The 25,396-nt window shown below is 35.6% G+C and overlaps 1 protein-coding gene across 11 annotated transcripts in view; it reads left to right on the forward strand.

Moving 5' to 3' along the window:
• The window catches only part of BIRC6 (baculoviral IAP repeat containing 6), a 227,694-nt gene that overhangs the window by 163,875 nt on the left and 38,423 nt on the right, over nucleotides 1-25,396 (forward strand). For all 11 annotated transcript variants that reach the window (XR_006792448.3, XM_064572077.1, XM_045884369.3 and 8 more), the window contains one exon: nucleotides 473-641. Coding sequence is in view for 10 of the 11 variants with exons in the window: in XM_064572077.1 (XP_064428147.1) it covers nucleotides 473-641 (169 nt within the window). In the remaining variant the exon portion in view is untranslated. The remainder of the gene's footprint in view (nucleotides 1-472; nucleotides 642-25,396) is intronic.

Genomic DNA, 25,396 nt, shown 5'->3' on the forward strand with positions numbered 1-25,396 from the left:
GTTGAACGAGTATGGAAAATCCTGCAGCACCAGTATGAGAAGGGGAGGTGCTTAAATATTAGCTTTAGTCCCTGCATCAACTAATTGACTAAAGGAGGTCAAATCTTGGAGCCTTATTTTCTGCAATTGTAGAATGATAGGCTCATTCTAGTATAAAATTCTAAGATCACTCTCAAAATGTAAATTGAATCTAGTCAATAAAATAAATAATATCAGAATTGCTGCTAAGGTTTTAGTTTGTGTTCTCAGGTGGACTCTTTTCTATGTCTGACTGAATACAGTATACCATCATGCTAAAAGCACACCCTTCTCTTTTGAAAATCTGAAGAAAATATCTTGTTTTTAAAAGATAGACAGTGACTGACTTGAAAATATAAACTCTTGGTACTCAGATTTAATATCTAACAAAATGTGGGTTTTTAAAGTGCGTGAAGCTAAAATCCAATGTAAACCCAACAATTGTTATTTTTAGGTTCTTGCAAGTTATATAAATCCTTTGAGTGGTGCAGTGAATGGAGAAGCCCAGTCATCTCATGAGAATCGAATCCAGAACAGTAATGCCCTTCCTTCTGTACTTCTAGAGCTGCTCAGTCAGTCTTGCCTCATCCCAGCGATGTCCTCTTACCTACGAAATGATTCAGGTAAATCACATTGTCATTAGTCCTTTGTTGACTTATTTTATCATCTGTTAAAATAATAAGGTACAATTGAAGTATTTGGTATTAGTCTTCCCCAATATATGTAGGTATAAGATTAATGGATTTATTTCTTAAAAATTATTCTGGAGATACTTAGTTGTTTTTAGGGGCTCCTAATTGGATAACTGTGTTGGGACCTGTTCTGGAACACAAAATAAAAGTTTTCATTATCCCTTTGTTTTAACCTGTGAATGTACTGTTTTTAAAAATAAGGTATAACTGAAAATAATAGGGCAAAGGTGGGCAGCTTCATGACCGTATTCTGAGCTAAATATGGTTGATTGAACTTCTGTGCATTTTAATGTTTGTCTCAAACACTATACAATTTCAGATGATGGTAATTTGAAGAAAGGCAGATAATATAAATTATTCTAATCCATAGGTACTTGATAATAAGTACTGAGTTTTACAAATTCAATAATAAAAGTACTATAGTTACTTACTTTCCATTATGCAACTGATAATTGAAACTAGTTATATTTCTGAAATTAGTTCCAAGAATTGGTATTCTTTTCCCAAATAATAACAGAAAGTTATATTTTGTTTACAGTTATTGCCAAAAAAAACAAAAAACAAAAAACAAGCAGTTAATATCTCCTCCTTTTAGCCAAGAACTTTTAGGTTTTTTGTTTTTGTTTTCAGCTGTCTGTTCTGCTTCTTATCTCTGCCTTTACTCATATTCTTACTTGTAAAAATAGAGGTTTACCTATTTAATTAGATTATTAAGGAAGGATAGGTAAGGAAAGTGATGGGAATAAATCTTGAAGTCTGTTTGGTGCTTGGTAGCAGTTTAATGCACAGTTGGACGGGTGGAAAAAGGTCCTTGTATTTGAAAAGGGGTAATTGCCCCTTATCTTCTACCATTGTGGAGATTATTGGGCTTAAAAGCAGATAGTTCTCTAGTCTACCTTAAACTTCCTCATAAAAATGTTGAGGTGATATATTATTTAGATTGATTTTGTTTTTCCTCTGACCTATTTCATACATCACATTTGTCTTTTTTTAAAGTAGATGTCAAATATACAGTATATTTTTTGATTAAGTAAAATATTTAGAGCTATAAAACAGATATTGGTACCAAAATTTAATATTGGATTGTATAAAGAAATTGAATAGAGTGATAAGGTTTTTCTTTATCTCCTTCCACATTATTAAAATATAATTTTATTAATCATTTCACTTTCAAAATGTATATCCTCAAAAATTTTAAAACTTGTTCTATAATTCAGTCTTTGTATAACACTGAGTTTTTATGTTTATGGTTCAGGGTCAGAAAGGAAATCCAGTATTATCTACTTTTACTATTTAAAATAATGTATTCATGTAAGGTGCAATTTCTGGTAAGTATGTATGTTAATAAATTGTGATTTTGGTAACCATCTGGAATTACAGAGACTTTGATACTCTATCTTGGAGCTATTTTAGAATATTAATATGACAAATCAGAGTTTGACCTTTCCTTTGTGACATACTATTTACCTGTAAAAGATGGGTTGTTTTTTTTTTTACTCAGCCCAAGGTTTAGATTTATGTGCTTGAATCTGGTACCTTGTCCAGTGGTATAATTGGAATTGATACATTCATATTTGAATGTGCTAACAAATTATTTTGAAGTAATATTTTCAGATAAATTAAAGTTAAGATGAGTAGGTCAGATAATTTGGTAGCATACCTCTTAAATGTTTTCAGTGATCAGAAAATATTTCTTGAGTTTGGGGTGTATTCTGATCTTCTGTTGGTGAGAAAAGTATGCTCATTTAGAATATTCTAAATATGAATTGTTTTTCAGGAAAATACAGCTTCATGTTACATTAGTAAATGTGTTGCTTATATAATCAATTTTGGTTAAAATGTTAATTAGTTTTTTAGGTAGCATTTTAAAATCTGAACAAATTATCTAGTCATTTTTCTTGGAACTTCGTAAATTCCAATTTTAAGGGGCACCTGGGTGGCTCAGTTGGTTAAGGAGCTACCTTTGACAAGGGTTATGAGCCCAGGATCCTGGAATTGAGCCCCACATCGGGCTCCCTCCTTGATGGGCAGCCTGCTTCTCCCTCTCCACCACTTGTGCTCTATTATACACTCTCTCTCTCTCTCAAATAAAATCTTTTTTAAAAATTCCAATTTTAGAAAATTAGTCTATATCCATTTTCCAGTTTTATCATTTGCCTATAGCATATTATTTTTGGCAATTTGGGGTGGTGGGATAGGGTAAAGTATCCAGTCTAGAATCTTCTACTTTATTTAGTTGTCATATCTCTTCTCCTTTAATCTGAAACATTTCCCAGCTTTTCTTTGTCTTTCATAATATTGACATTTTTACAGAGTACACCATTTATTTCATCGACTCTCTGGCAAGTTGGTATTTAAGTGTGAGAGCAGTGCTAATAATTTCACTTGTGACATTATATTCAAGGAATGGTTTGCTTACATCACTAGCAGATAATATACAGAAACACAGGCATAATGCAGTAGGCTCTTTTAAGAGCTATAGTCAATAGTGCACATTTCCTTTCTGTTATTTTTTTTTTTTTAAAGATTTTATTTATTTATTTGAGAGAGAGAATGAGAAAGAGAGCACATGAGAGGGGGGAGGGTCCAAGGGAGAAGCAGACTCCCTGCCGAGCAGGGAGCCCGATGCGGGACTCAATCCCGGGACTCCAGGATCATGACCTGAGCTGAAGGCAGTCGCCCAACCAACTGAGCCACCCAGGCACCCTCTGTTATATGTTTTTAAATGATAGGCGATCAAGACAAGAAAATATAGAAACATACAGTAGTTTATGCTCCACTTTTCATTGATCTGCCATTAACTATTGAATATGGTTTCTTACTCCCTTCCCACCTCCTTTTTGTCCTTTTTCTTTTCCGGCTCCTAATGTACAAGTTAGGTACTTGAAAATCCTTTAACTTTTCTTTTCAATTACTGTTAAAAATTGATATGAATACCAGATTCTACTCCTTGTTTCTTTTAATAAAGCTTCAAGTTCTCATATTGGAAGGCTTACATTGTAACAAGGAGGTTAGCAATAAGTCTGTTTTATTTTGGTGAAAGTTTAAAAATTGGCCAAAAATTTTAAGCAATTAACAATATGCTGACCATAGTGATAAGCAGTAATTGCACATAGTAATTGATCTTCACTTTTAGCTGTGAACATCTTTGCATCGGAGGTAAAAAAATGAATACTGTCAGTTGCAAAATTATTACCAACATAAAGAGTGCATACTGATTCCTTAGGGGAAAGGACAACCTTTTTTCCATTATTGACCTTCTAACGGTCTGTAACTGAGATACTGATCCTATTCTTCAGAGAGAGGTACTGTTTATATTTATCATTAAATTTGTTAAATTTATTTTCTTTTTTTTTTAAAGATTTTATTTATTTGACAGATAGAGATAGCGAGAGAGGGAACACAAGTAGGGGGGGTGGGAGAGGGAGAAGCAGGCTCCCCGCTGAGCAGGGAACCCGATTAAATTTGTTAAATTTAGTCAATAAGTAATTCTCAGAATTATTACTTGTAGCATGATAATACCTTTGCATTATTCATCCAGTATGTTAGTTTTAGGTAAATTTGTAAAATTTAAAAATTACTTGATGCTCTTACGAATGTGTATATATATGGAGCTTTATACAGACTTACTATTGTTAGGAGAAAATCCTGATTTTTTTTTTTTTTTAAGATTTTATTTATTTATTTGACAGAGAAAGACACAGTGAGAGAGAGAACACAAGCAGGGGGAGTGGGAGAGGGAGAAGCAGGCTTCCCGCCAAGCAGGGAGCCCGATGCGGGGGCTCGATCCCAGGACCCTGGGATCATGACCTGAGCCGAAAGCAGACGCTTAACGACTGAGCCACCCAGGCGCCCCAATATTTCTTTTTTTGTAAATTAACTGTTTCAAGAGGAATTTATTATTATTATTATTAACATATAATGTATTATTTGTTTCAGGGGTACAGGTCTGTGATTCATCAGTCTTACACAGTACATAGCACTCACCACAACACATGCATACCTCCCTAGTGTCCATCACCCAGCCACCCCATCCCCCCCCAGCAACAGTTTGTTTCCTGAGATTAAGAGTCTCTTATCGTTTGTCTCCCTCTCTGGTTTCTTCTTGTTTCATGTTTTTCAGGAGGAATTTTTAATAACCTGATAGTAGTTTTCCTACCTTTCCTACCTTTTCATATATTGGCCTCTCTCTGTTGGCCTGAAAATGGGTAGAGAAGAAAATGTAAAAGTTTGTCATAAGTTACAGAATGAAGAAATTTTTGGAGTGTTTGGTTTGGCGGCATCACAGGGGCAGTATAAGTCTTCATATTTAGTCTTCAGATTTTCAGATGTTACAGCATGGTTCCAGTTACTTAAAATAGATGAGTACATTTGAAGCTTATTTTAAATAGTTCTTTTTATGCTAACTAAAATAAAGACATCTGTTAGTGTTCTTATTTGGTTTTGTACATTAAATCAACATGAAATCAGTAACATAACTGTTGGCCAACTACATGTATCAAACAGTTGTTAGAAAAACTATAGAACAGCAAATTGAAGCTAGAGCTTCAAGGTGGGTAATTCAAACAAGTAAGTGAATTAAATGTTTTATCTCCAATATCAATTTTCAAAGGAATGATAAAAACCCTTAAAGAGAGAAAGTAGTTAGGTAGATAGGAAAATCGTTGTATAAAGAATATGTTCATTTTAACTTCTGTCTCTCAACATTCTGACTTCTCATAGCCATGTTATTTTGAAAGCTGCCTTGTAAACAAGGATCATTTTTTATTCAAGCCGTGGTTATTAACATTTATGCTATTCAGTAAGCATGCTGTTATCCTGCTGTCCACTAGATGGGGATCCTGTTTCATTGCTAGCAATACTTGGTTAAAAAAAAAACGAAGTATGAATGGGTTCCTCACCCTCACCTTGTCTCTGTACCATTTTGGAAAATGACATACTGTATTTTCACAAAGCAACATCACTGAGCACATTAAATTACTTGCCGTTAATTATCATAGTGTTATAAAATCTCTACCATTTTAGTGATGGTTTCATAGCATGGAGGTAAATATAATTTCAGAAAGGGAAATTTGAGTTTTCCTGTTAAGTCTCTGCCAATTTATAGATGAGGAAGGGATAAATGAGAAAACTAAAATCCAGAGAAATTTATTCTTTTGCCCAGGTTTAACTGTTTAGCAGTAATATGGCCATTATTAAACTCACAAATTAAAAAAAAATCTTTAATTTTATCTGAGAAAGAGAAAAAGCAGGTGGGGATTGGGGGGGAGGGGCAGAGACAGAATTTCAAGCAGTGGAGCTGATGCATGGCTCTATCTCAAGACCCTGAGATCATAACCTGAGCCAAAACCAAGAGTCAAGACGCTTAACTGACTGAGCCACCCTGGCACCCCACAAATTTTCAAAAAGAAATTTTTTTAAAAGATTTTATTTATTCATTTGAGACACAGAGATAGAGAGAGAGAGAGAGAGAGCATGAGGAGGGGGAGAGGCAGAGGGAGAGGGAGAAGCAGGCTCCCCGCTGAGCCAGGAGTGCGATGTGGGGCTTGATCCCAGGACCCTGGGATCATGACCTGAGCCGAAGGCAGACGCTTAACCATCTGAGCCACCCAGGTGCCCCCAAATTTTCAAATTTTAAAGCAAGATAGAAAATGGCTTTTTTCAGTACGGAAAAAGAGAAATGAATAAACATGATATATTAGCAGAAGGTAGAAATGAGAGAACAAGCACAGGACTTTTTTGTTGGGAACATTATAGAGTATCTACCAACTTGTCTAGTTGTCTTAGCTAAATGATGTGTATTAGTATTAAAATTTTCTCATTTTCACAGTATTGGTTTGGTAGTTCCATAGCTAGCTATAGTGGGACAAAACCCATTATTGCAAGCTGTATTACACCATCTGATTTCTCTCACACTTTATTTGATATGTTTAGAGTTCTCATTGTATCTTGTCTTTCTAATACTTTTCAAAAAATCAGGACTTAAGTTTAATTTCATGAGTATACTATTTGAGAATAAAGTTAATTTTGTTGTTATGGCAAATGTCTTAATTTAAATATGACCACATTCTTTAAAACCTGAAGTTATTACTAAAAAGTTAATTCACAGTAAATGTACAATTGGAAGCATACCCATCTTCTCTCCCCAGCCACACATCTACCCCTGTACCCATCTTTCTGGCCTTAAGGGTAGCAAATTCAGGAGGGTCTAGTGTTCTTTGAGAGCTTGGATATTATATTAGTGTTGTGCCATGAAAAGCTAGTGGTTTATCAGAAAATGCGTAATTTCATCATTTATGAAAACTTATTTTTGCTTATTTTGCTGATATACATTGCCTGGGAACAAATAAGTAGAAATTATTGAGCCATTATGACACATAGTACTTAACTTTGTATCTTAACAGTTTTCTTGGTAATGGTTTATTTTAAACTCTTGAGTTTTATTATGTGTGTTTCTTTGCACTGTTTTAATAGTCTATAAGAAAGGGGTTAAAATTTTAAAAGATTCTTCTGCTAAGTAGAGTTGCATGTCATTTGTTTTTTAACCCCAACCTGTGTTATAATATGGCCCAAATTTTCTTGAAAATTAGCGGAGTACAAAAAAATTTGGACTGCTTGCCTATATTTAGTGTATTTATTTCTTTATGTGATTTAAAAGCAAGACACTTTTAGCACCTATGTACCATTTATTTCATTTTTGGTAAAAGAGTACAGAATGCCAAAATTTTGATCATGTTAGTATCCACTTAGAATGTCTTGCCCATAGGCGTTCATCAACAAATGTTACTCCTTTTTATCTGAAATTCTCATATTTGTCAAAGGCATCCTATGTGGGAATAAACATCTTTGGTATATAATACATCACTCTATCTGTTAAGTAATTATTCTGGTAACTTTTAAAGGGGGGAAAGAGGTTGCTTTAATTAAAATTTAAGTGGGTTTCCAATTGATTTTATTTGTACAAGTTTGTAAGGATAAAATATCTGCAACACGTCAGAGATACCTTCCTTGATTAACCAAAGTAAAGTGATCCTTCCCTTCCTATTAGTTGCCAGTGTACCTAATGCTTATTTTTTCACTTCTTACATTGTAGTCCAGTTATGGTATAAACTTTCTTAATGAAATTCCACCTAACCAACTTGCCAAATTAAACATAATTCTTCAATTCTTCTATAAACACCTTGACTTGTATATTTCCTTTCTCAATAATTAAATTGTAAACCTATTAAAAGTTAGTTTTGTTTCCAAATTTATGCTGCTTGTATTACTATTATATGATTAAATATTATACAAACTAGATGTTTATATGATAAATAGTAGAATACTTTTTTTAAAAGACCCCATAATAAAGGAATTGGCTGAAACAGTTAATTAGGTTTACATTGAGAAACTATAAAAGATTTCAGAGAGAGAGAGAGAGAGATCCCCAGTAGAATGCCCTTCCAGCTGGGTAGAGCAAGTCGACCCTGACTTGTTTAAAAAACATACATACCTTGATCCTCTGCTGGAAATCTTTGATACTTTGATGTGGATTTTTCTCTGTTTCATTCTTCTTGTCTAGTTGCTGGCTTAACTGCCAACTACAGTCATAGTTTAGCATATCTAGGGTTGACATGAATCCCCAAAATAATTTGTTGGCTAAGGCTTGAAGAGTATAAATTCAATAAATTAAATAATTGGAAAATTGCAAGGGAGATGAAATATTGTGTATGAATTGTTAGGTGCAGAAGTTATTTTTATCAACGTATTTATATGAAACTCGATGTTTCCATTATAAGCACTTACATATGATAGAGTTCGTGCTAATTATATATGAAACTCGTAGCGTAGCAGTAAAATACCTTGTTTATTAATGGACAAATACTCTTTTTTTTTTTTAATTTTTTTAAAAGATTTTATTTATTTATTTGACAGAGAGAGACACAGCGAGAGAGGGAACACAAGCAGGGGGAGGGGGAGAGGGAGAAGCAGGCTTCCTGGCAGGAAGCCCGATGTGGGGCTCGATCCCAGGACCCTGGGATCATGACCTAAGCCGAAGGCAGATGCTTAACGACTGATCCACCCAGGCGCCCCAATGGACAAATATTCTTCATGATATGTGCTCACTTAAGATGTCTTTTCATTGGGGCTCCTGGGTAGCTCAGTTGGTTAAGTGCCTGCCTTCAGCTTAGGTCATGATCCCAGGGCCCTGGCCCTGCATTGGGCTCCCAGCTCAGCAGGAAGCCTGCTTCTCCCTCTCCCTCCCTGCTTGTGTGTGTGTGTGCGCTTGTGCGTGCTCTCTCTCTCTGTCAAATAAGTAAAATCTTAAAAAAAAAAAAAAAAAAAAGATGTTGTTTCAGTAATTTCATTTGCAAGTATCTTAATTGCAGAGCCATGTTTTATTTTTATTTTTATTTATTTTTAAGATTTTACTTATTTATTTGAGAGAGTGACCGAGAGAGAGAGTACATGAGCAGAGGCAGAGGGAGAGGAAGAGGGAGAAGCAGACTCCCCTGCTGAACAGGGAGCCCCATGTGGGGCTCGATACCAGGACACTGGGATTATGACCCGAGCCAAAGGCAGATGAGCCACCCAGGTGCCCCTTGTTTTTAAGTATGTAATAACAAAGAATAGTTTTTGGTTTATTTCTTCAGTTATATTCTAGAATTTAAGAATATTCTGGGTTAAAAATAAAAAGTCTTTCTCCCTTACTTTACCCGATGTTTATTTCAGCCTTTTTTTAAAACTGTATTTTGTTCAATTATAATTTCTACAACTTGATCACGTAGTGGAGGAAATACAGTTTATCAGATCAGTACTAAAAAATTGAACTATCTTTTAAATAAATTAGTTTACCAATCATGTATTTGTTATGTGATTATCTTTTAAGATATGCACATTAACCACATTACTTTGTAGGTTTATTAATTGTAAATAATTGGGGTTAAATTTTAGTATTTAAATACTTGAAAGGATTTATAATTTACAGAGAAATAATTTGAGGATCTCTGATTGCTTTGTTTCCATGTGATATTTCCATGAAATACAGAATGATTTTATGTTTCAAGTTAGGCAAAGTAAGTGGATAAATTCCTTAATTGAAAATTAAATATTTGAATAATGAATTTATTTAGTTTTCACATTAGTTTTCAGTTCACTTAAATTCTGTAAACAATATTTTATTAGATTGAGTTGAGATTTTTACACTTTAGATGAGCTTGTATTTTGTTTTTGTTTTTTATTACTGAAATTCAGTAGAGAAAGTCAACACATGAAGATGATTCATCAGGAAAAAACAGGATGCTTTTTTCATGTAGTGTTTATATTCTATGTACTCTTACAGTTACAGTTGCACACCAAAAAATCATTATAAAGCAGGCATTTCTCTTGGGATATTAAATATAAATCCAAAAGAAGATGTCATTTTGAAAATATTCAGTGTTTATTAATGCTGACTAAATATTTTCCTGTACATTTTGGTAATCTTTTTCTCCTAACTAAATTTCCCTAGCCTATATTAGGTAGATTGTTAGTTGGCTTAAAGGAAACATATATTTAAATACAATTTAATTGTAAATAATACATATTCAATATGTGCATTTAGAATAATGTCTGTGGCATTTTGGCTTTTGTGTCTTGTTTGGTTTTTTATTTTATTTTTTTTTAAAGATTTTATTTATTCATCTGAGACAGAGATAGAGAGTACGAGCAGGGAGAGAGGGAGAGGGAGAAGCAGGCTCCCTGCTGAGCCAGGATCCTGATGTGGGGCTCGATCCCAGGACCCTGGAATCATGACCTGAGCTGAAGGCAGACGCTCAACCATCTGAGCCACCCAGGCACCCCTGTTTTGTTTTTTTAAAGATTTTATTTTTAAGTAGTCTCTACACCCAGTTTGGGGCTCGAATTCATCAAGAGTCGCATGCTCTACCAACTGAGCCAGCCAGGCATCCCTTGTGTCTTGTTTATATTACCAAATCTTGTATGTTTTCTGGCAGTAAATCTTTGTTATCCATCTTTATTGCTGCACTTAGAGCAAGGCACTTACCCTGGAATGTGTGTCATAATCTTCAGGAAATGTACTTTTTAAAGGATGTGCTTAGAAATCATTGTCATGAGAGCTGAATTTTGTCCTGAATGCAGCTCCATGAAAAAGACCATCAGAGTGTGGTATAGACATAAAAACAATTAGCAAGAGATGAAGTGCTGTCCCAATAATGCCTAATATGGCCAAGATAGACTCTTCTTTTTCTTCTTTTCTTGCTTCTTAACATCTTCTGCTATAGTAATGACAGAAGTACCCATTTTCTTGGTCTAGAAAAAAAAGAAAATTGTGAAACAGATCTCTAGGAAAGGTACCTTTGAACATGTAGAGAAATAGTAAATAAATTTATTATATTTGTTTCAATATGCATTTCTATTTTAGTCTGTTAACATGGATGGAAAATGATAGAAAATGAGTTATTTTAGTAGAACTTCAGATCTTTTATCAATTCAACAGTTCAACAGAATAATAGAAAATTAATGAAAAGGCAAACATTAGCTTCTACCATTTATATATTATTCTTTTTTTTTTTTAAGGTTTTATTTATTTATTTGACAGAGAGACAACAAGAGAGGGAACACAAGCAGGGGAGTGGGAGAGGGGAGAAGCAGGCTTCCCGCGGAGCAGAGTGCCTGACCTGAGCCGAAGGCAGATGCTTAACCAACTGAGCCACCCAGGCACCCCATTTATATATTATTCTATATTGAGTAGCTATAAATTTATTTTCAAGTTTTTTATGTATATATAAGCTGACATATTTAATGCGAATTGCTGTCACTTTGTCTGATATGAATGTATAATCATCACATTTTAGCCTAAATAATGAAGTTACTAAATGTCAGGGTTTTAAAATAATTAAAAGAGATGGGTTCCTTACCCTACTTTGCATCAGGAATAAAGTGTTATCAGATATCCTGCTTAGTCTACAATAATGATGAATGGATCTTTTTGTGGAGAGCTTCTGTTTGTACTCAGAAAAAGAAGTGAAGAAAACTTGGACAGGCTTCATATTGAAGATGGCAAATGTTTTCAATTCATCCAGAGGGATGGGTTTTCTCCATTAGTAATCCATGGTATATTTCACTGTAACTATTCCATATAAATTGATAGCTTCTGCCAGTAATGAGCCAAATGGTAAATGTGTTCCATTTTTGTCTTAGAATTATTTTTATACATGCTGAATGGTGCTTCATGAAAAAAATGCAAACGTTTATGATTATTTCTTATGAATTTTCTCTCTGATGAATCTTAAAACTCCTGTTTCTTTTGAGTTATTTGAATATCATTTTCTCTGTAGAAATAATAATTTCAAATACAGAAAAAGAATTTTATTCTTGTATCTAGTACTAGTTACTAATTTTTTCTTTTTAAGATTTTATTTATTTGAGGGAGAGAGAGCGTGTCAGCATGAGGGGCAGAGGGAGAGCGAGAAGCAGACTTCCCACTGAGCAGAAAGCCCCATGCGGGGCTCGATCCCAGGACCCTGGGATCATGACCTGAGCCGAAGGCAGACGCTTAACCGACTGAACCACCCAGGTGCCGCTAGTTGCTACTTTTAAATTAGTAATTTTCTCTTCTGGGAATAATTATAGTATTATCACACGTCTGTATCCTTAGTTGTTGAAAATTCCAAGGTATTTTTCAGGTATTGCATAATTCAGCAACCAGGGAACATTGGAGCATCAGGATGGTAGTGACTTTGCTTGCATAGTAGTAAGCAGTAACACTGAACGTGCACTTGGTACTTCCTGAAAAAAGAAGGAGCTGTAAGCTACCCTTGCAGATATAGCATTGCATAACAGTGTTGTGCCCCCTTGCTCTTTCTTTGTTAGCTAGTCAGATTTAATTCTGTAGTAACAGTGAAGTGTGCATGTAGACAGAAGCAAAGTATAAAGACACCTAAGGGTTTTCTGATACAGCTCTTCAGGGCAAAAAGAGGATTAGAAAATTCAAGATTGAAACAATTGCTCTGTTTTGTATTTTAACAGGCAGGTTTTCTTTGTTTGTTGCATTTATTGACTCCTTTTGTTCACTGAACGCCCAGCCATGTTAGTTTAAAAGTACATAACTAAAAAAGAGAACATAAATTAGCTTCTCCTTAGTTTTCCAAATTCTCTCTGGCTATATTCAGAAATAAATCTTTAAAAAAAAATAAAACACAGGGATGCCTGGGTGGCTCAGTCGGTTAAGCATCTGCCTTCCGCTCAGGTCATGATCCCAGAGTCCTGGGATCAAGCCCCGCATCAGGCTCCTTGCTCCGCGGGGAACCTGCTTCTCCCTCTGCCCGCCGCTCCCCCTGCTTGTGCGCACGCTCTCTCTCTCTGACAAATAAATAAATAAAATCTTTTAAGAAAATAAAAATAAAACACAAATAATGCAAAATTAGATTGGTAACCATGTTGCAGGTTCCAGACATAAGTTGCTTCACAGACGCGTTAATATCTCTTAGAATTTGACTTTAAAAAGAACGCACTTGTTTATGCAACTAGTTGTTATCAGGAAAAATGCTTACATGACAAAACCTTGACATTTTAAGTGCAAAATGCTTAAGAAATGATACAGTAATGAATTTATTTAAAGTTCTTTATAAATCAGACCCGGGAGTTTTATGTCTCACATTGTTCGGGCTATTCTCAATCTCGTTGTCCATTGTTTATTGCCCTGTCTCCGTAGCTTTTGCTTCCATTCCTTTTATGAAGAGAATATATTTTAGTTTCGTAATTTAAGATTCCCAGTTGTCCCTTCCTACTACTAACTTAATTGAATGAAATAAATGCCATTTGAATAAAAGGAAATACCATGTTTCATTCACTTAAAAGAGTTTCTCTATGCCCATTTATTTTTATATTAAAAAAAATTTCAACTGTCAATCATACAGTGCTTGCAAACTTGTCATATCTTTTCCCCAACTCCTCTTTATTAAGTTTTAGCTTGCCAGGCTGTCCTCAGCATTATTTTTATAATGGACAGATAGTTTTCATTTTGTGCTTTTTCCTGTTGTTCTTTTTTTTCCCCCATATATACAGATTTAAATTTTTCCTGTTGTTCTTGATAACTTATAACCATTTAATTACTTTTTGAAAATCAGTGTGTCTTGGATTAGTTATATTCTTGTATAATTTTATCTAAAATACTATAATTGAATGTAGTTTAGTTATTTAATATACTTTATTTTTTTAAAGCAGTTGTAGGTTTACAGAGTTCCCACATACTCCCTCTCTCTTCTGCTCCTAGTATCCCGTTACTTATATCTTGCATTAGTGTTACAATTGATAAAATAATAGTGATATATTATTTTTAACTAAAGACAGTAGTTTACATATAGTTTCACTCTGTTTTGTACAGTTCTGTGGGTTTTGACAAATGCATAGTGTCATGCATTCCACCATTATAGTATCACACAAAATAGAGTCACTGCCCTAAGAAACTCCCTGTGCTCTGCCTATTCATCCAACCTCCCTCTCACCCTCCTGAAACCTCTAGTAACCACTGATCTTTTTACAGGCTACAGTTTTTCCTTTTCCAGAATGTCATATAGTTGGAATCATACAGTATATAACCTTTTCAAATTGGCTTCTTTCACTAAGTAGTTTTTTCACTAAGCAGTATGTATTTGAGGTTCCTCCATGTCATTTTATGGCTTGATAGCTTGGATATTCAACAGTTTACTTACACATTCACCTTTTGAACGGCATCTTGGTTGTTTCTGGGTTTTGGCAGTTACGAATAAAACTGCTGTAAACCTTCATGCACGGATTTTTTTTTTTTTAAGATTTTATTTATTTATTTATTTATTTGAGAGAGAGAGAATGAGATAGAGCATGAGAGGGGGAAGGGTCAGAGGGAGAAGCAGACTCCGCGCCGAGCAGGGAGCCTGATGTGGGACTTGATCCAGGGACTCCAGGATCACGACCTCAGCTGAAGGCAAGTCGCTTAACCAACTGAGCCACCCAGGCGCCCATGCACAGATTTTTGTTACAATTTTTTTTTTTAAGATTTTATTTATTTATTTATTCATGAGAGACAGAGAGAGAGGCAGAGGGAGAAGCAGGCTCCCAAGGAGCAGGGAGCCCGATGTGGGACTCGATCCCAGGACCCTGGGATCATGACCTGAGCTGAAGGCAGACACTTAACCATCTGAGCCACCCAGGTGCCCTTTTGTTACAATTTTTGTTCCATTGATCTATTTGTCTATTCTTTTGCCAATACTATATTATCTTGATACTGTAACTTTATAGTAAGTCTTAAATTCTGGTTGTAGCAGTCCTTTGACTTTTTCTTGTCTTGGCTGTTCTGTGTATTTTGCCTTTCTGTGTAAATTTTAGAATCAGTTGGTTGATATCCACAAAATAACTTACTGCGGTTTTTATTGGGATGATTTGTGCTTTGTTCTGTTTCTCTTTGTATGTTACAGGAAGCAGGTTGGGAAAAATAAAACAGGGGTGCCTGGGTGGCTCAGTTGGTTAAACGACTGCCTTCGGCTCAGGTCATGATCCTGAAGTCCCGGAATCAAGTCCCGCATCGGGCTCCCTGCTTAGCAGGGAGTCTGCTTCTCCCTCTGACTCTCACCCTTCTCCTTCTCTCTCTCTGTCATTCTCTCTCTCTCAAAAATAAATAAATAAAAAATTTTAAAAAAAAGAAAAAGAAAACATTGTGCAGTACTTCATTAAATGAGTTTATAAAATAGTACAAATGGAAATTTTGGGATAACTGGCTACATTTATATCAATATAAATTCTAATGTTTCAGGTATTTAAATGTAGAAATGGAAGCTATTCATACTTTTAATGGAAGAGGGAGGGTTTTTCTGAAGCTTCATTCTTTTGCTGATCCCAAGTTGAAAGAGGCTGTATAAGTTGTCTTCCTGCTATAGCCAGCCAGTTGAACTCCCTAGATAAAATTATTGCTAATTTCTGGGCGCCTGGGTGGCTCAGTCGGTTAGGCGACTGCCTTCGGCTCAGGTCATGATCCTGGAGTCCCGGGATTGAGTCCCGCATCGGGCTCCCTGCTCTGCGGGGAGCCTGCTTCTCCCTCTCCCCCTCCCCCTGCTTGTGTTCCCTCTCTCGCTGTGTCTCTCTCTGTCAAATAAATAAATAAAATCTTTAAAAAAAATAATAAAATAAAATAAAAAAATTATTGCTAATTTCTGGGCACCTGGGTGGCTCAGTCGGTTAGGCGACTGCCTTCGGCTCAGGTCATGATCCTGGAGTCCCGGGATCGAGTCCCGCATCAGGCTCCCTGCTCGGCGGGGAGTCTGCTTCTCCCTCTGACCCTCCCCACTCTCATGTGCTCTCTCTCATTCTCTCTCTCTCAAATAAATAAATAAAATCTTTAAAAAAAAATTATTGCTAATTTCTTACATGTTTATAGAGATCCTGTGTGTGTATACATAATATGTGTAACAAGTAAATATGACTACATCTCCTTATCTTTTTTATTGTTTCATGTTATATTTTACCCAAATGGCCATATACCATACAAGTACATTTCTATTCCTTCCTTCTTGCTCCCGCCCTCCCCACCCCCTTACATGCTCTGGAATTTGCTCCAGTGAGTCATAAAGCTCATCTTCATTTTTATGAGCACACAACTGATATTTAGTAATTAAGTCATCTCCATACTGATAAGCACAAATTGATTGCTGTTCTAAAGAATGCTGTGGTGACTAATTTTGGTGACCTTGATAATTTTATCTTTAGGATTAATTTTTAGAGTTACTAGAACTGGTGATTGAAATTGTGTGTCAGTTTGTTATTTTGCCAGATTTTAACTTGTCCTCTATAGATGTTAGTCAGTAATGTTTGATACCTTCATAAAAGTTTGATACCAATTTCCTTCCTTCCTTTTATCTATCCATACATGCATACAAACGTACATAAATTTTACACATACATGCACATTTCTGTACCAATTGTGAGACATATGTTGCAGACATTATAGCTTTGTTACCCCTAAGAGTTTTAGAATTTATTTCCTAAAAGACAAAGGCAATCTACTACATAACCACATTACAGTAATCAGAATATAGAAAATTAACATTGATCTAATACAGCCATCTAATCATCTCATTCACAGATATCATTCATATTTCATCTGTTTTCTCAATCATGTCCTCTATAGCAAAGAAAAAATTGCTTTTTGTCCAACATTTAATCTAGGATCACGTGTTACATATGTTCCTCTTTCATTTCCTTTAATCTGGAACATTTCTCAGACTTCTTGCCTTTTCTATGACAATTTAATACAATCTTTTATCATAGAAAAGTTTGAAATCTGTAAAACTAGTGATTGTAGCATAATGAACCTCTATGAGCTCCATCACTCAGCTTCATCAGTGATTAACACTTGGCTCTGCTTTCTATTTATATCTTTATTCTTTCCAAACACACACATATATACACATAGTAGGTTATTTTAAGGCAAATCTAAGACATCATTTTGTGCATGCCGTGAGTAACTTAAGCAATGCCTAAAAACACAAAGGAGAAAGTAAAAATAGATTACCTCATGTACCACCCTCCAGAAATAACAAACAGTAGCATTTATTTATTTTTTTAAATTTTTTATTTTTTTTTTAAGATTTCATTTATTTATTTGACAGAGAGAGACACGGAGAGAGGGAATACAAGCGGCGGAGTGGGAGAGGGAGAAGCAGACTTCCTGCTGAGCAGGGAGCCCGATGTGCGCCTCAGGGCTTCATCCCAGGATCCTGGGATCATGACCTGGGTGAAGGCAGACGCTTAACGACTGAGCCACCTAGGCACCCCCAAATAGTAGCATCTAATAATTGTATGTGTATAGCTAGAAGTATGAACAGGTATCTAGGTTGGTGATAGAAGATAAAAGTATGGAGATATTTGGAACTTAAACAGCTTAGCCATTTCTGCCAAAATGGAGAGAAGAGACAAGGCTAGTGTTGGGACATCAGAGTTTATTAGCTAAGCCCTTACTGCTTTTATGTAGGCTGGAACGAATAGAAATTTTATGTAGAAATGTTTTTGCCAGTCACAGCTATTGAGCCAAACAGGCTTTGCATGATTTATGAAGTACTTTTGTTTTGTTCTTACCAGAGGATTTCTGCCTTTAGGGATTTCATTAGTCAAAGTATCATTGTAGATTTTTGTTTGTTTCTTTTTCTTGTTACTTTGTCCTGCCAAGCAGTTTGAAAAGGCAAGCATTTGGTCAGTTAATATCTGTTAAGAGTTTACTTACTTTTTAGATGCATTAATTGTAAAATTTGTAATCTATGGCATTAAAATTCAGCTGTAACTGTTTTGATTCTCTAGGGTGTTTACATTTCCATATACATATTAAAGTCATCTTGTTAGTTTCTACCCCCAACAAAAAAGCCTATTGGCAAATTGGGAATTTGATTGTAATTATATTCAATCTTTACATCAGTTGGAGAAAACTGACTTCTTAACAATATTGAGTCTTCTGATCTATGAACATTGTATATCTTTCTGTTACCAGATTTCCTTTAATGCCTCTCAGTACCATTTTTGTACCCTTGAATTTATGTCAGATTTATCCTAATTCCACGTTTTATGGATTGGTAAATGGTACTGTTTTGTTTAAAATTTCATTTTCCTACTGTTCATATATAAAAATACAGTTGATTTTTGTTTATTTACCTGATATCCCCCTACCTTGTGAAACTCATGTATTAGCTCCACTAGATTCCTTAGGATATCTGTATAGGTAATCATGCCATGTACACTAGAGACAGTTTTATTTCTTTCTTTCCAATTTGTATGCCTTTTCTTATCTTGTACTGTCTACATACTATAGAAATTGTCACTGGGAGAAAAGTGTTCATTCTTTCACCATTAGATGTGATGATTGAGTAAGGATATTTTAGAAGCTCTTTATCAGGTTGGGTGGTTTTCTTCTATTCCTAGTTTGGTTAGAGTTTTATCATAAATGAGTTTTGAGTTTTGTTAAATGCTTTATTTAGATCTGCTAAGCTGCTCATAATGGCTTTTCTTTTTTTGTCTGTTAATATGGTGCATTACCTTGACTTTTCAAATGTTAAGTAAACCATGCATTCCTGGAAAGAAAATCCCACTTGGTTGTGACTTATTATCTGTCCCCCCCCCACCCCCGTGCTTGTGAGAGGTATTGATTCATAGTTTCTTTTTTCTTGTGGTGTATTTGTCTCAAATTGGTATCTGGTTAATTTTATCCTCAAAAATGAGTTGTTTCCACTTCCTTTATTTTCTGAAGGAGATCATATAAGATTAATAATATATGGATTTTTTCTAAGTGTTTGATAAAATTTACCTGTAAAGCCATCTGGAGCTTTTTAATGAAAAGGTTTCTAATTAATTCAGTTTCTTTAACTGCTAAGGGGCTATTCAGATTTTCTATTTCTTTTTAAAGAACTGATTTGGTGGTGATGGTTTTCTCTTCTATTTTTCTGCTTTCTACAGCGAGAGCATGGGAGTGGTTGCATGAAGCTGGCAATAGGAGGAAAGAGGCGTAAGAAGTGTTTGGGATGATGGAAATATTCTTTATCTTCATTTGGGCAGTGATTACACAGGAATGTTTATTGTCAGAAGTCATTAAAGGCACATTTGAAATCAATTCATTTATTGATTGTAATTTATGCCTTAATAGATTCTAAAACTTATAAATAATTCATCTGGAAATGATTTCATAATTTTCCTTGAGTTTTTTTGTAACAAAGTGACAGTTAGAAAATCCTGACATTTGGAGCCCCTGGCTGGCTCAGTTGGTGGAGTGTGCAACTCTTGGTGTTGGGGTTGTGAGTTCAAGCTCCACATTGGGTATAGTTTACTTAAAAATAAAATCTAAAAAAGAAAAAAGAAGAAAAAAACCCCTGAGAATTAAAATAAAGAGCTCAGTTTTTCATTTTACCATGTGAATGCAGTAGAAAGCTAAATTTGAGACCGTGTTTAAAAATATGTTGAAAAAAATTTTAAGGTTATGAATAATACAGTATTAAAGCTTAAAGGCAACTAGCATTTTTTTAGTGTGCTTTAAGGAAACTGTTATGATGAATTTTAGGCCATATTAAACTTTTCCCCATGCATAAAGTACTTTTTCTCTCTGTGTTAGTAAATCATGCTAGTGCTTTTCTCTGAAATTGTGACCGTTGAGTGGCATTATATTTTAGTGCTTAAGGGTCTAGACTTCAGAGCTGGATCACCTGCTTGTGCATCCTGTCCTTTCCACTTCACTGATTATGCAGCCTTGAGCAAGTTCTTCATCCTTTCTGTGCTTCACTTTACTCATGTGGAAAATGAAGATAATATTTACTTCATGGAATTGTCAGAATTGAGTAAATTAATATATGTCAAATGCTTAGAACTGTTCCTGCCAGGCTCCCAGTGTTATCTGCTATTACTGTTATCATAATCACTCTTTACCTTTGAGACAGTAGTGTTCTGTTTAGAAGTGCCCGGTTTTCTTTGTTTTTAAAGCATCATGATTATTCCCTTAATGTATAAATTTATTTTTTGTAAAGCAGAAGCAGCAGGAAAATAGTATTAGACTAGAAGTCCTGACTTTTCAATTCTTATCTAAGTCATTTTCTGGGTGCTTAGGAAACAAATTTTAGTGCTTTGGTGTTAGTTACCTATAATAAAAGGCATTATTAAAAGTTTTATAGTAATACCAATTAAGTACCACTAATTACTAGTCCTAATTAATATCACATTTAGATTTATATCTAAATTTATATAAATTTTACATGAAGCCACCTTTAGAGGGAGATTACTTCTAGAGTTAGTTTTTTTAAGATTTTATTTATTTATTTGACAGAGACACAGTGAGAGAGGGAACACAAGCAGGAGGAGTGGGAGAGGGAGAAACAGGCCTCCCGCCGAGCAGGAGGCAGCCGCTCAACGACTGAGTCACCCAGGCGCCCCTGTACCTTTATTCTTAAAAATAGTGAGAAGCTAATGTTAACGCCATTTGGAGATGTGTTTTTTCATTTTCTTTAAAATTTCCTTTGTCAAATTATTTCTTCATATTCTTTGGGTCAAATTATTTATATATCAGAACATCTTAGGTTTAATTTAACAGGGTTATTGTCTTTTAATAAAAACACAGTGTTGCCTCCGGGCACCCTGGTGGCTCAGTCGGTTAAACATCTGCCTTGGGCTCAGGTTGTGATCCCAGGGTCCTGGGATGGAGCGCCACATCAGGCTCTCTGCTCAGGGGGGAGCCTGCTTCTCCCTCTCCCTCTGCAGCTCCCTCTGCTGTTCCCTTGCTTGTGTGCTCTCTCTCTCTGTGTCAAATAAATAAAATCTTTAAAAAAAACGATACACACACACAGTGTTGCCTCAAATATTTTGTTTCTGAGGACAAAATTGGTTTTTATTTTTAATCTTATTGATTATCCTGGCAGAATGTCTTGTTATGAAACCCTTAGTAAGACAGTTTTTGTGTGTATATAATAAGCTCCTGTCACTTCAATGTTTGGAGTCACTTTAATATGATGTGATTTAGCATATAATTTATTTTACTGCTTCTCTAATGTGAGACTATATGTTATTAATTACTTATATTATAAAAAGGCATGCTTTGTTGTATTAGGCTTAATTTTTCAAACAGTAGAATCTTGCAGAGCAGTGGAAGGTGGATTATATGGAAGTAATAATGTAATATGGAGCATAAATTGCATTCATAGAATTCTGTTCAAAAGAATGTTGGGAAAAACACCAAATCCTGAGGAAACTCTATAAGTATACATTACTTAATAACTTTGGGAGACAGGGGACCTGGGAGGCGCTCAGTCAGTTAAGTGTCCGACTCTTGATTTCAGCTCAGGTCATGATCTCAGGGTTGCGCTGGGCATGGAGCCTGCTTAAGAGTCTCTCTCTCTCTCCTGCCCTCCGCCTCTAAAAAATAATAAAACAACATTAGAAAACAAAGATTTTATTGATTCATTTGAGAGAGCGAGCAAGCGAGCATGAGCAGGGAGGGGGGGCCGGGGGAAAAACAGACTTCCAGCTGAGTAGGGAGCCGGATGTGGGGCTTGATCCCAGGACTCCGGGATCATGACCTGACCCAAAGGCAGACACTTAACTGACTGAGTCACCCAGGAGCCCTTCAAATAAATAAATCTTAAAAAAAGTTCAGGGGCACCTGGGTGGCTCAGTTGTTAAGCGTCTGCCTTCGGCTCAGGTCATGATCCCAGGGTCCTGGGATCGAGCCCCGCATCGGGCTCCCTGCTCAGCGGGAAGCCTGCTTCTCCCTCTCCCACTCCCTCTGCTTGTGTTCCCTCTCTCGCTGTGTCTCTCTGTCAAATAAATAAAATCTTTAAAAAAAAAAAAAGTTCAAACTGACATATGATAAAAAGTAATTCACCCTAATGTTGCCCCCCCAACCTTAGTCCTTCTCTTTACATGAAAATGCAATTACTAGTTTATGATTAATATTCTCAGTATTCTATATCTAACTATACAAGTATATCCAATACATGTATATATAATCACTGGTTTTAAAATAAACCTGAAGCAAAGTATTCATGCTGTTTTGAATATAGTCTAGAGATTGTTTCTTTAACTCTGTGCGATACCTACAACTCCCAGAGAAAGACCCATCTCTCTGGGTAGAGCCCATATACCCACTTATTTTTCATGGTTTGTATATGTAAACAGAATGTAAGGAATTTGGATTTTGAAGATGGCATTATCCTGGAGAACTTTTGGTGTGATGGAAACATTCTGTATCTGTGCTGTCCAGAATGGACTCGTGACTGTTGACCCCCTGAAATGTAGCTAGTACAATCAAGGAACAGAATTTTTTTTTTTTTAAAGATTTTTTTTTTTTTATTCATGAGAGACAGAGCGAGAAAGGCAGAGGGAGAAGCAGGCTCCCAAGGAGCAGGGAGCCCGACTCGGGACTCCATCCCAGGACCCTGAGATCATGACCTGAGCCGAAGGCAGACGCTTAACCATCTGAGCCACCCAGGCGCCCAAGGAACAGAATTTTTCATTCTTTTATATTTTAATTAAATTTAAATAGCTGTGTGACCAGTGATTACTATATTGGACAACTCAGGAGGCATCATGATGTAACAAAAAAGCTCTAGAGTTAGATATACCTCAGTGTCAGTGTTGGTCTTGCTATATTCTATTTAGCTGCTTGTACAATTTACTAAATCTTCGTTTCTCATACACACAGTGGGGCCATAATTCCTTCTCCCCGGAGTTACACGCACACAGAAATAAAAATTGTCTAGAAAAAGGATTAGGCGTATATATACCAAAGTGATGTGCCTGGTGAAGGAGTCGAGTAGGAAAGAAATGGTCAAAATAGACTGTAGCCTTGGGGCGCCTGGCTGGCTTAATTGGTAGAATATGCAACTCTTGATCTCTGGGCTGTGAGTCCGAGCCCCACGTTGCGTGTATAGCTTACTTTTTTAAAAAATTAAAATTTAAAAGTAGACCTTTATTTATCAGGGATGTTTTATGATTTGTCAAGATAATCAGTGTAAGATGTTACTCATGTATATAACATTAATGTTTAGAAATTCATCTTTTCCTCTAAGTATTCCTACGTAGGTCCCCAATCATAAAAAATACATTTGAGTCTCTTTACATAAATGTCATCTTTATGTATTATTTTGCAAACTATTTCACTCAAGATATAGGTGTAGGAGATCTATATTCTTTTTAAATGCTACATAGGATAGAATCATTTGAATGTTGTTGTGTATTTAACCCTTTAATTTATTGCCCTTCGGGTGCTTCCAACTTCCAGTATTAAAAACAGTATTTTTTTTTATTTTATCTTTTTTTAAGTAGGCTCCATGCCCAACATGGGGCTTGAACTCCGACCCTGAGATTGAATCACATGCTCAAAAATAAAAATCTTTTAAAAAAAAAGAGTCGCATGCTGTATCGACTGAGCCAGCCAGGTGCCCCTAAAAACAGTATTATATTGTGTTTTATAGGTGTATAGTAACAAGTGATATTGCTCAGTCATAGAATATGGGCATTAAATAATGCCAAATTGGTTATCAAGTTTCATATCTACCTGTTTATATGTGGCTTTCTCATATCCTCACAAGTATTAATGTCAGGTTTTATGCCTGTTGATTAGTAACTTTGGGGTTTAACTTGTATTTTCTTGAAAAGTGGAGTGTACTATGTTATACTATAAAATTATAGTAAGTGGGAATATTAGGTCATGGGTTGGAAAAGAGGCCTTAAACATAACCAAGTATGTATGAAAATTTTATATATGATTAAGATGGAGGGTAAAATTTCAAATACAGCAAAATTGAGCAGTCATACTTTCCTACCCCTGTCCTCTGTATCACTGTTGGAAGGTGTGAAAATAACCCCTACTCCTCCATTACGTTAAACAGCCTTTCCTGTTTGTCAAACTATCACAACTAATTTTAGTAAGTTTTAATCAGTTGCCACATAGAGTTCAAGAATGCTGTGCCTCATCCCCCCATACTCTAATCCCAGCATAGGTCTGTGGGCAGTGAAGCAGTTCCTGCCTCCAGTAGGTACTCCCCCAGTTCTCCTTCCCCTTTTCAATCTTTTGTGTAGCAGTCGGAGTACCTATTAGCATCTGAAAAAAATTTTTACTCATTTGTCCTTCTCTTTTCTTCACTGCTGTATTCTCATCCTGTCCAGTAGCATGTTTTCAGTAAATATTTATGGAATAACTTTATTCAATAACTGGTATTAGAAAAAAGTCATTAGGGGCACCTGGCTTGCTCAGTCGATAGAGCATGTGATTCTTGATCTCAGAGTCATGAGTTCAAACCCCATGCTGGGCTTAGAGCTAAAACAAAAGAAAGAAAAAAGTTGTTAGCTGTTTATCTTACATGATTCACAAAAGCAAATTTCAGTTGTAAAAAACCCACAAAACCTTGAACAAAACAACTTATAGAAGCCTTAGAAGTAGTATATGTTCTTAAAGTAGGGAATTCATTCTCAGATGCATGTAGTTTTAAGAAAACATTTCATTTGAACTAATAATTAAGTTAGTATAATTAACTTTTTTCTAGCAAGTTGATCTATTGAATTATATACCTTTGATAAACGGTGATCATATTTTATTTTACCTAAGCTACCATGGTTCTGTCATTTCAATTTAATTTTGAAAATAAAATTCCACTTCATTACTCATGAATTTTCCCTGTAAGTTATGTGGGCTATTTAGTCATTTTTATGTGTAAAATAACTAGTTAATTAAGTTTCTTCCTCTCCCCAACTATTTGCCTTATTCATTTTTGTCCCCTTGAAGTGCCTATTATACATTGAACAGTGGTGCTTCATAAACATTTGCATTAGTTTATTTACCAAGTAATCAGTTAATCTTTTTTTTTTAAGATTTTTTTATTTTTATTTTTTTATTTATTAGAGGAGAGACACAGCGAGAGAGGGAACACAATCAGGGGGAGTGGGAGAGGGAGTAGCAGGCCTCCTACGGAGCAAGGAGCCCGACGCGGGGCTCGATCCCAGGACCCTGGGATCATGACCTGAGCCGAAGGCAGACACTTAACGACTGAGCCACCCAGGCAACCCCAGTAATCAGTTAATCTTAAGATCTGAGTAGAGGGGTGCCTGGGTGGCTCAGTCATTTGAGCATCTGACTCTTGGTTTCAGCTGGGGACATGATCTCTGGGATTGAGACCCGCGTCGGGCTCTCACTCAGTGGGGAGTTTGCTTGA

This window comes from Mirounga angustirostris, unplaced genomic scaffold, assembly GCF_029215605.1.
Source record: "Mirounga angustirostris isolate CCGP_5_RB_7025 unplaced genomic scaffold, mMirAng1.0.hap1 SCAF_10, whole genome shotgun sequence".
Taxonomy (NCBI): domain Eukaryota; kingdom Metazoa; phylum Chordata; class Mammalia; order Carnivora; family Phocidae; genus Mirounga; species Mirounga angustirostris.